Source organism: Adiantum capillus-veneris, chromosome 1 (assembly GCF_014529385.1).
Source record: "Adiantum capillus-veneris isolate H3 chromosome 1, ASM1452938v2, whole genome shotgun sequence".
NCBI classification, from domain to species: domain Eukaryota; kingdom Viridiplantae; phylum Streptophyta; class Polypodiopsida; order Polypodiales; family Pteridaceae; genus Adiantum; species Adiantum capillus-veneris.
The window spans coordinates 132,631,983-132,644,025 of record NC_140931.1 but is presented as its reverse complement, the minus strand read 5'-3'; the positions used below and the strand labels follow the sequence as shown (position 1 = coordinate 132,644,025).

General features: G+C 43.7%; 1 protein-coding gene and 1 pseudogene across 1 annotated transcript; one reads left to right on the top strand and one right to left on the bottom strand.

The window, feature by feature from the left end:
- Positions 1-2,074: 2,074 nt before the first annotated feature.
- LOC147465587 (histone H3 pseudogene) lies at positions 2,075-5,811 on the bottom strand (annotated as a pseudogene).
- Positions 5,812-8,908: 3,097 nt separating this feature from the next.
- LOC147465586 (uncharacterized) lies at positions 8,909-9,337 on the top strand. Its single transcript, XM_086511897.1, has one exon. It carries the CDS (start codon positions 8,909-8,911, stop codon positions 9,335-9,337), a length of 429 nt encoding a protein of 142 aa, XP_086368023.1.
- The last annotated feature ends 2,706 nt before the right edge of the window (positions 9,338-12,043 follow it).

Genomic DNA, 12,043 nt, shown 5'->3' with positions numbered 1-12,043 from the left:
GATGAATGCTTGAGCGTGCTATGCAACAACACCAAATGTCCCTTAGACAATACGCCAGATGCCCTAGAAAGCAAGCTCTTGCCAGTTGGAGACTCTGTTGCTGACACTATTGCAGTTGTATGTGCGGAGGTCCTGGCAGCAGAGCAGTTGCACGTAGCTAAGGAAGAATTCCAAGCCACGCAAGCCAAGGTTGAGGCTGCTAGGATGCCTATGCCATTATGCAACCTCCCATCTGATGATCCAAAGCTTGTAGCCGCGGTGCATGGGAGCATTGACTTGGATGTAAAGGGCAACAAGGAGGAGGCCGATAAGGAGGAGGTAAACTGTATCCTAATTTTCATGTTACTATTTTATCCTTCATTGTCTTTTTTCTCAACCTTCATCGGTTTATGACAGGACGTCATGGAGCTTGATGATTTTGCTGCAAGGATGGGTGGCAAGCGGACGGGCTTTGGACCTCAAGCCTCCCTTGCGTATTACCTAGGACAACTCCCCCCTGGCGATGTGGCCATTATCCATGATGAATTTACTCCCCAAGCCCATTTTATGACTTGGTCGTTGAAAGCTTTGAGCAAGTTTTTGTGTTTGAGCACCATTGCTCAAACTGCGCATCAAGTGTTCCTAGTGCGTAGATCCCTTGTATGCACAGCGTTTGGCACTGGCTTTCGTGGTAAAGTGCTTGCCCAGATAGGGATACATGCTTCCATTGGCTCAACTGACCCAAAGGCCATAGCACAGTCCCTCTTGACTGGGGAGTTGCCTTACACGCAAAATAGGCGCCAGGAAATGGTCAAGAAAATTATGAACTCCTCAGATACATGATGTAAAATCACCGTTTTGGAAGTAATAAAAAATATTTGGAATTGTCTCTCTATCTTGCAAATTCTTCTAAATGTGATTTGTCAATCTTGAAAATTGTTGTAATTGGTGATATGTTTCAATAAGCTGTCTTTTTTGCTTGAAGTAACAACACAACGGAAGTTGGATACACATGATACTGGGGAAAGTATAAAACACATTTGAGTGAGTAGTGGTTTCTCTAAAGTAATGATGCAGAACCAATTCTTTTTAGTTAATTTATGTATTTTAAGTATCCTAGGGGGTAGAGATGCCTACAAGGAGCAAAAAAAAGGCTGGCCACAAGGGCGCGCAAATGGCCCATCCACCAGTTTTAGTTGGGCCATTTGCGCGCCCTTGTGGCTAGCCTTTTTTTGGGCACATGGTAGGCTTATCTACCCCCTAGGATACTTAAAAAACACAAATTTATTGAAAGCAATTGGTTTTGTATCATTAATTTAGATGGAGCCTTGTGGCCACCCTTTTTATGGCAATTTCAACATATGTTAACACTCAAGGACACTAAAAAAGGTGAAATCAATTTTGAATTTAAGTTTCCAGCACACTAGCACCTGCTTTAGCTCTACCTAGTACACCCCTGCACCAAAAAGCCCAATTACATTGGACAATTGAAAAATCCAAATTAATGTTGCATAGACACTTGGTTTCACAATATGTTAACTTTTTTGATATCCTATGGGGAATTCAAAGCTTGAAATGGCCAAAAAAAGGGTGGCCACAAGGCTCCATCTAAATTGATGATGCAAAACCAATTGCTTCTAGTAAATTTGTGTTTTTTAAGTATCCTGGGGGGTAAATAAGCCTACCAGGTGCTCAAAAAAGGCTGGCCACAAGGGGCGCAAATGGCCCATCCAAAACTGGTGGATGGGCCATTTGCACGCCCTTGTGGACAGCCTTTTTTTTGCTCTTGGTAGGCATCTCTACCTCCTAGGACACTTAAAATATATAAATTAACTGAAAGCAATTCATTAACTGCACCAAAAGGCCCAATTACATTGGACATTTGAAAAACCTATTTTATTGTTGCATAGACACCTGGTTTCACAATATGTTAACTTTTTTGATATCTTACGGATAAACAGAACTTGAAATTGCAAAGTCATCTCATTACAAAGATAATAGACATAGTAGACACAACTGTTGATCATATTGTCATTGGAAAGTCAAAACATTACAAAGATAAGGGTGTGCAATACAAAAAGAGGGGTAACTTCGGCTAATGCTCGAAGTCTCGTTGCAATCGACATGCAAGCTGCATATCTTTTGGCTGTATTGTCACTCGCTTTGCATGGATGGCGCATAGGTTGGTATCTTCCAACACTGAAATGATGTGGACCTCTGCAGCTTCTTGAATAGCCTCTAGCGCTATTGCTTGCATTCTATACTGATTTCCATAGCTTTGAAGGACCTCCTTCACTGTGCGAGCAAAGGGGGCGCGTCGAATCAAAAGCTTCGTAGTCTTCTGGTAGTGGTGGATTTTTGCAAATGCCCTTGATATTTTTCGGCGCTACTGCGGTTGTCTTGGGGGCACTTGCACATTTGCGGGCTAGCGGCGTTTAGGCTTCTTGAAAAAACTAGACTTGCGCCTGTTTACATGATTAGGGGCTGGTTTTGCAGCCTCTTCTGATTCATCCTCTTCCCTTGCCTACCGATCTTGTGGTGTGGGGAGAGATCCTTGGCCTCGAGGTAGTGTCTTACCCCCAACGGCCACCCGGTGTGTGCGCGGTATATTATCTCGCAGCCATGGTGGCTAACTCTCTGATTCAGTGTCTGTATGGACCACCCGAGTCCTCGATGGTCCTGCTTGTGATTGGTGGCGCGACGCCTCCTCCCTATCGGACTCTGTTGTTTGCTGGCCCTGTTCTTCTCTCCAGCGCTGGATACCTTGCTTCATTCTTTTTCTAGGTGTTATATCTTGAGAATGTGGAGATTCAACAGCCCTCGATGACTCTGGTGCCCTACTACCATGCCCACTGCCAGAAGAGTTTCTGGAACGGCCGGGTGTTCGTGGCCGTTTTCTTGTGCCTTTAAGTCATGCTGGCTTCTCACATCCTTGGAGAGTGTTTTTGTTGGCAGGCGGATTCTCTTTCGCGGTTTGTTTAGTGCACGCCATTTTGTATGGTAAGAGCTCACCTGTTCTTAATAAATGAGTGGTTTATGAGAGCATGCAATATTTATAAGGGCCCATTTAAAAAGGGCCCTATTCACACTAATTTTGGAAAAAAAAACTATTTTTTTAAAATAAACATGTCGCTAAGAGTTGGACCCTGCGTTCACGTTTAGTGACTCGCGTAGTATCCACTTTGATCCTTGTCGCACTCTGCATCGTCGCCATGCAGCATGCTTGGTGGGACCTTGCGACATTTGCCACTTGTTGCTATGCTCTTGACGACTCCATTTTCACACTTCAATAGCAATCTTGGATTGTCACGCACGCTCCATTGTGAGCTTACGAGCAAATGTTGTGCAAAAAAACTAGTTGAACATCTCCTGCAAATAATTGGATTGCACCATTCCACCACCATGTCGAGTATTTTTGAAGTATACTCCCCTTGCTCGATAATGGGACTTCTCCATGCCTTGAGTGCTAAAAATTTCAAGCGATCCATACTTCTGCATAAAAAATGCACCATGCGCAAACAAGATATGTTGTTCACATGAGTAAACGATCCACATTATTTAATAAAAACAATCCCTTGTAATAAATACACGATGTAAAATGGCTTACCATGTAATGTGTGATGTTATTTTCACCCCAAGAAAGGGTGAAGACCTTGGTAAAATCTGCCAAGGCTTCTTGAAATGATTGGCGTTGTTCTTCTGTTGTGCTATTAAGGCCCATAAGCTTGACCATTTTATCAAAATGTGCCCAAACTTGCTTACGCTTGTTCTCAAGCTCGCCATTTGAATCATTGTCAGTAGTAGCTTTGCATAACTCCTTCCAAAGCTCCCAAAGTTTACCTGCCTGCTGGTTGGAGCTGTTTTGAGCATCATATCGACTTGGATTTTCTTGGGAAACTTTCTTCAAAACGTGTGTAGCTTTTTGTCCACTCATTGACACTTGTTGAGCAATTTCATGGGCCTCCCCTGTGTTCTTTGCAGCAATGATAGACAGATTTCCACCGTGACAGCCAATGTAATTCAAGAGTACCTCCACTCTTTCGATCGCTTCCTGGGACTTTTCCAACGGTTTCATTGTGAAAGGTAGTCAATGTGGAGCTTCAATAGCCTATCAAAAATGTGCATGAATGCCTATAATGTACATTCGATAGAGGAAATGGAAAGATTGGACTCCAAGCATGGTCCTTTTGATCACGTTCTGAGGCATTGAGCATGGGAAATCTCAGAATAGACGGTTCCCATTCTCTACCATCATCTCCGACATCATGACAATCTAACCCTTGTTCTCCATGCCCTTGCCATGGAAGCATGGAACCGACCTTTGTAGTGCTCTTATGTGATTTTTGTCCATTAGGTTTGTACCCTCGAGAGAAAAATGGACAAGGAATGAGAGAAGAAGCCCCTTGTTTGCAGCCAAGCAAACACTTTATGGTCTTCAAATCCCCACCTAAGTGCCACTCCACATCATAACTACCAAAACCCTCAATCTCCAACTTCTGACCTGCAATTTGGGAGTGTATTACTTCTGTGATCCATGGAGTTCTCTCAAAAATCCATGAAAGTACTCCATTGGTCTCTTTGGGCACCTCAATAGCACCCAACCACCAAATGTCTTTCTCTGATTGCACGCTAAAAGATGGGGTGGGAGATGGCTCGACTGAATCCCTTCGCTTGGTTTGCAGAAGGGTCTCGTTCATTAGAGTGACACTTAGCCACTCTCTCCAAAGGTCTTATGGATTGTTTCTTACCTTTTCCCCTTGTCTTTGTTGCACACGAAGCATAAATGGAAGTTGGCATTGTGTCCTCAATGTGTAGGTATATCCCAATGCGGGAGAACACATCTTTGTTTGTGGCCTTCTTTCCAAGCTTGACCTTGTGAGGAACGGGAAATAGGTTTTCCACAATGCCATGCTCTTTGAGGGCATCCTTTAGGAGTTGGAAAATAGCCTGATAGGCTTTGCTGTTAATTCGAGCCTCATCACAAGCTTGTTGAACATCATGATCAGTAACCACATTTCTCAATTTACGCATAAAGTCCTTGGTGACTGCATCCTTAATGTTCTTACCTCCAGGTGATTGTAAGATAGAAATCACATCTTGGGTATTGAGACAACTAGTGAGAAGTTTGACTCGATCATCTTGGCTTGTTACACTGCATGCCTCCTGGATGAAGTTTCTAGCAACAAATAAACATAAATGTTAGAAAATAGTGTGAAGTAAGAATGCATCATGCAAGTAAAGACCAAATCACCTTGTGGCTGTAACTCGTCGTTTGCGTGCTCCTCACGAATGTGCAAGAGTTTCAATGGATGAATACGTGCGTTTGTGTTCCCTTGCACCAAGGGGTGTTTCTTTCAAGTATGTGATGGTGTTGGTAAGCTTTTGGATGTGGGACTCCTTTTCTTGCATTTGTTATTCAAGAGTTTCAACCACCCTCTCCGAAGAGGCAACACTCTCCGGTAATGCCATCGTCTTGAGGTGAAGAGCTTGACATTCGTGCATCCACATATGCAAAGAAGCACCTGCACCCATACACAACCACTTGCAATAGCATAACAAGCCTGCTTCTCCCCTCCCAAGAAATTGAAGAAATGTGAAAAGGTTATTAAACGATGACTGGAAGTGGTTTATAGGATCGTAAGGGTAGAAATGGCCATCCACCCAAATGTCAACATTGGTCTCACAAGCAGTACGACGTTCGGGTGATGACATTTGATCACCCTCACTAGCTGTCTTCGGTGCAAATGCCGTGGGTAAGCGTATATATATGCTTTTGGTGTGCGGAGTACGTGGTGGTGGAAACAAACCATTTCTGATGTCCGTGAGCACCATGGAAGCTGTTGAGTGAGAAAGCAAATGATGAAAAGATAGAGGGGGAGGGGTAGCGAGGTTGAGGAAGATGGGAGGAGAGAAGGAGGGAGGGGGGGGGGGGGGGGGGGGGGGGGGGTTGGGGAGGAGGGGGGAAGGTAGGGGGAGGAGGAGAGGAGAGGGGGAGAGAGGAGGGAGGAGGGAGGAGGAGGAGAGAACAAAATGTTTTTTACCTTTTGGAAACAAAGAATTTTGAAAAAATGGACTTTCTAAGCTTGTGGGTTAAAAAATGGGTCAAAAAATGATTTTTCGATATGTATATATGTTGGGAGGGAGTTTTGAGTAAAAAACAAGTAAAAATGAATTTTATTAAAAAAAATCAAATTTTGACTCTTAGTGACCCACGTTTTTGCTGATGTGGTCACACCCCTATGCTTCCTTCACTTTAAAAAAAGCTAGAGAGAGAAAGTAACCCCTTAAGTCCACATCCTACATTTGTCTAAAAAAAAGGACAGAAAAGCCTACTCAAAACTACCTTCTTCAATTTCCTTGGCCCCTAAACCCCACACAACATTAGCTTTAATCCCTAAAACTTAGGATTCCTTACAAGGCCCATGCAAGGTTCATATTTCTCCTAATTTTTTCGACTCCCAATGGGAAGATGACGACCCTATTCTCTCCCAACCTCCATTTTCTCAATCCACTTTCTATCCATTTCCCAACCCTTCTTTCCATATGCCACCTCATGGCTACCAAGCCATGATGAACTCTCCCTCCATGTCTCCTAATTCTCCCTTTATGTTTAAACCCCCGAATTATGGATCTCAAATTCCACCACCTCATGCCTCTCCTTCTCTAAATCCTCATAGCTCACATTCTCCTATGGCTACAAACCCTTCTCGTCCCTCGCCCCCTTTGAGTGCCACTAGTCCAAACTCCAATGTGGAGTGTGCCCACGATCATGTGGCATCCGCTCCATCACCCAACCAGACCCCTAATCCCATGCGAGCTTCTCAACCCAAGGCAAGCCGTGCCAAATCCTCGAAGAGCAAAGAAGTCACCAACGAGGAGGTTGTGCTACAAATCCAAACCGCAACAAAGAAGCCAAAAGCCTCAAAGAAGAAGAGGACCATCGACTTGGAAGATAATGATGACGGCGACAACAAGAAAAGAAAGTGGAAAGATTGGTGGGTGGACCAACTCATTCATATCCGGGGGGGCATGAATGAGGAGTTCAATAATCCGGGGAAGCAAGTGATTAATTTATGGGCAAAGGTGGCTACTAAACTAGCCGCCACCTACCCTGACTTTGATAAAGATAGTGAAAGTTACGCAAAAAGTAGCAAGCAGTATTGCAACAATACCGTCAGGGTAAAGCCCATGATTCAATTTCTGGTAATGATAGGAGGCATATATGCAAATGGTTCAACTAGTGGATGAATACTACAACAGAGCCATATTTACTAAACTAGCCGCCACCTACCCTGACTTTGATAAAGATAGTGAAAGTTACGCAAAAAGTAGCAAGCAGTATTGCAACAATACCGTCAGGGTAAAGCCCATGATTCAATTTCTGGTAATGATAGGAGGCATATATGCAAATGGTTCAACATAGTGGATGAATACTACCACACCAGAGCCACTATTACTCCTGTTAGCCACACTTCTTCATCAACAATGGAGAATGTTACCCCAACAACTAGTGACACCTTAGAAGAAAACCCCTCCCCACATCAAGAGAAGTCCCAACCCACCATGTCCTCAAGCCGAAAAGTCGCTCCGAAGTACGAGGGGTCCTTGGCCGAGATGGCTGGTACAGGGAAACTTCTCTTGGAGCATCTCAAGGATACCGCTAGCCAGAATATTGCCTTGGAGAAGGAGAGGCTCAATATACTAGTTGCTATGCGCATGACTATGAGTGATTTTTTGAAGGAGTCTGGGGGGGTAACAAGTAGTTTTAGGCTTTCCATGTTTCGCATCTTCTATGTTTTTTCAGAGTTTTGTTGTAATTTGTCAAAGCGTCCAAAGCTTGCAGATTTTATTGTTGTGCTTCCGAAGTGTATGAAAATGTTTCAAGGTTTCAAAGTCTGAAAAAACTACAATAAATTATAGTAGACCGTGAACTAAATATCTTGTACTCTTTCAACGATTGCAAGATTCAATGGCTATATCCAAGCAAATGGCTCTCTATTGTGCATGGTTGTGTTCTTTAGCCATTTATGAATTGCTAAAGGAGCCTAGCTTTCCCAATGATGAGTCTATAATGCAAACTTGGTAGCATGTTTGCGAGAGCATGGCACGATCTGTAAGCCTCAAGAAGATCGCCAACCGAAGCTGGGGCCATGAACGACGGCGAGCGTGGGCATACCCACGTCCACAAGGCTTTGTCCGATGCTATCTCCTAAGTGCTTACAATGCTAGCATGTTCAAGCGCCATCTAAGGGTCATCAAAGAAACCTTCAATTACCTTCATGGGAAGCTTGCACCTTTCATGCAGAAGAAATTCACAAACTTTCGCAAGACTTTGCCAATAGAAGATAGAGTAGCCATCGCTCTTACCAGACTTGCTACTGGCGATGGACTCTTGGGCCTTGATGACACTTATGGATGTGCCAAAAGTGCATCTTGTGGAATTGTATTGGATTTTTCCAATCGTGAAATCTGACCTTAGGGATATGTACATCAGATGGCCTTCAAGCTCTCGACTTGCGACATTCGCACGTGAGTTTGAAGTAGCAAGAGGAATCCCCTTTGTTGTTGGTGCGATAGATGGTTCCCACATTCCCATCATTTCACCAAGGGACAACCATGTCGACTACTTCAATCGAAAAGGTTTCCACTCTATTTTGCTGCAACGAATCATATCTGCTAATTGTTCAGTATGGAATTTTGATGCTGGATGGTCCGGTCAGTGCATGACTCCTTGAATTTCACTAGAAGTGATCTAGGTCAAAGATGTGCAAAAGGGGAATGAGGCAACTACTATCTAGTTGGTGATTGCGCTTATCCGGCATGGCCATATATGCTAGTGTCTTTCAAAGGGTGCAAGGAAGGGTTGTCACGTCTCAAGTACTACTTGAATTTCATTCAATCAAGGATGCCAGTTGAGAGAGCTTTTGGAATGTTGAAGGCAAGGTTTAGAATTTTGTTAAAAAGATGTGACATGAATCTACACTATGTGCCAGATCTTGTAATAGCTTGTCTTGTGCTTCACAACCTTTGTATTTTCCATGGGGAATATTTTGATATGGAGTGGGTGAGGGAGGCGGAAGCAGAATTGGTGGGTCACGGTGGACGTGCGACAGAGGATCGAAGAGCAGGTGCTACATCCATGATGGAGCTTATGGCAACACAGGATGTCGGAATAGAGGAGGCTATGGAGCGTGCACAAGGCAGCGATGAAGGAGGTTCCAATGACCTTGGAGTAGGGTCCAAGAGGAGGGACATTATTGCAAAGGAAATGTACAAAGAACATGCACGGATGAATGTCCAAGAATTTTTTGTAAATGAGGCTTTCGAGGAAGCAGATTCATCATCATCTTCAAGTTAGAGCTTTTGTAACAATTGCATTCAATTTAATAATTTTTATGCTATGGTTTGTACTATGCTTTATTGATGAAAATGTTAAATGCTTCTACCTTTCACTCTTTGTTCCGCCGCCGCCGCCCAATGTTCATACAAGCCGATGCAAGAAAATCGAGTGTCTCTTTCTTCCACCCTCTATGTGAACAAATGGGTCGCAGAAGTGTGCATTATGTAACTCTACCACCCGGAAAAGCTACTTTTGGAGGGTCTCTTCCGCCGGCTCAATGTGAACCCAACATAATTTTACAACCATGTGTGCACACACTGGCACATTGCAGGGGTTGAAGCATAATGGGTGTGGTGTGCTTAAAGAAAAGCCCTCACCTTGTTTGCTAGAACTCGCATTGACAGCTTATCCCCTCTCCTTAAGGAATATTTTAGCAAGCCAAAATAAACAAACGGCTAAAGTAAAGAAATGGAAGAACTTAAAAAATAGGACTACTTGAGACGCAATTATAAAAGTGAGCACCCCTCTGTATTAAAAATGAAACGATTTCCTTTAATTATATTGACATATGATGGTGGAAGGGAGGGACTGCCACTAGTGTTATGATTTGAAGGGCTCTCTATTCTTTCCCTCTAGTACGCGACTTGCGCAATGTCACGGTTAAGAAGAACCAAGGTCGGAGGAAAGGTGGGAGCACGTCATGGAGAACATATGGAAGCCAAAGGTTCCACAGTACATGAAGGCTTTCTTATGGAAGATTATTTGGGGTGCTCTACCGACGGGGGTGAAGATTCAGGAGAGAGGGATTGGGTCAAATCTATGCTTGGGGTGCCGGTTGACTAGCGAGGATCTGGCCCATCTTTTCATGGACTACCCAGCTATAAAAGGCCTCGCAGGGAAAGTATGCAAGTGGGTCCAGAGAACATGGAAAATTAGGTTTTTCAAGACTGACCTATGCTTTGGAGGTACAAACTCGGGTAGTCCTCCACTCCTCATCGGCACCCACGTTGTCAGATACTTCTTCTTTCATAATGTATGGCAAACAAGGAACCGCCGTGTTTTTGAAGGAGGATTTGAGGTGGCAAGCTTCGCAAAAATTATACAGGAAAGCAAAGTGCTAATATGGGCACTTGGGCACAAGCATCACTCGGAGGATTGGTCTAGGACTACTTGTGCCTTGTTGTCAGCAGACGGAATACCCAGGAAGGGGGCAAACCTTGGCCATCGGTAGGAGTGGCTACCCTAATAGCCATTGTAATTTGATTCGTCATGGCTTAACATGAGCATGACAAAACCTTGTAATTTTTTTGGCTGCTCAATATAAGTCACTCACAATTGTGAGTTATGCTATTAAGAAAAAAGAAAAGAACAAGGTCTAACTTTATGTCCCCCCCCCCCCCCCCCCCCCCCCCCCGCCTTACAAAAAAACAACAAGAAAGCAAACAACACACACGCAATTATTCTCTTAAGGTAAGGGGGCCAATATAGTTGTGGCCCCCAATTGTACTTGTCCAACACCCAAATCAACCAATAAGGCATCTCAGCCATACACACTTAACCGTAGCTATGAAGACTGCCCTGTACTCAACCTCACAACTCGAAGTGGCCACAGTAGGTTGCTTTATGCTCAACCATGATATACATGAACTGCCAAGCATGAAACAAAAACCACTTGTGGACACTCGCGTGTCAAAACAACCAGCCCAATCTGAGTCCAAAAAAGCATGTAAGTCGGGCGACAATGATCCCCCCTTGAGATAAAACAAGCCAAGATGTAAAGTGCCACTAAGGTAGTGGAAAATCCTCTTGACAGCCTGCCAATGCTTAGACCCTGGGCTATCCATAAATCTGCTGACCTGTGAGACTGCAAACTGAATATCCGGCCTCGTGTTGCATACATAAATGAGGCAGCCAAGAGCAGTTTGGTAAAGAGTGACATCATCAGGATCGCCAACATCTTGTAGACTCAACTTCAAATGTGTTTCCATGGGAGCGGCAATAGGTTTGCAATCCTCAAGTCCAAACTTACATAGCAATGTCTCTATGTAACTTTTCTGACACGAGGCAATACCACCATTACACTGCTTAAACTGTATACCCAAGTAATGATGCAACAGCCCAAATCTTTCATCTTGAAAGTAGCATTCAAATCAGCCTTAAATTCAACAATATGTCTCTCATTTGGTCCAGTGATAAAAAAATCATCGACATAAAGAACCACAATGAGAAGTACATCACCCTCATGCTTTACATACAATGTGCTTTCTGTTGGACTGTTACGAAAACCTCGTTTGACCAAATGAGTGTCATCTTTCTCATACCAAGCACGAGGAGATTGCTTCAACCCATACAAAGCCTTCTTACAATTGCACACTTTGTCCTGTTGTCCTTTTATGACAAAACCGCGAGGCTGCGTTACATAAACTTCCTCAAATGTGTCACCATTCAAGAAAGCAGTAACAATGTTTGATTGATGTACATTCCAACCAAAATGAGCTACCAATGCAAAAAGAAAACGCACAGTAGTCATACGACAAGTGGGAGAAAAAGTCTCTTCATAATCTATGCCTTTTTGCTGTGCATAACCCTTTGCAACAAGTCGAGCCTTATGGTGATCGATCTCCACCATCCGGCTTGTGTTTCAACTTGTAAACCCACTTCGTACCAATGGCCTTTTTGCCAGGAGGCAAATCACATAAAGTCCATGTGTCATTTTCTATAAGT

Bases quoted from the DNA above. Each gene is read 5' to 3' on its own strand.
- LOC147465586 (XM_086511897.1), top strand. From the start codon at position 8,909: ATGTTGAAGGCAAGGTTTAGAATTTTGTTAAAAAGATGTGACATGAAT.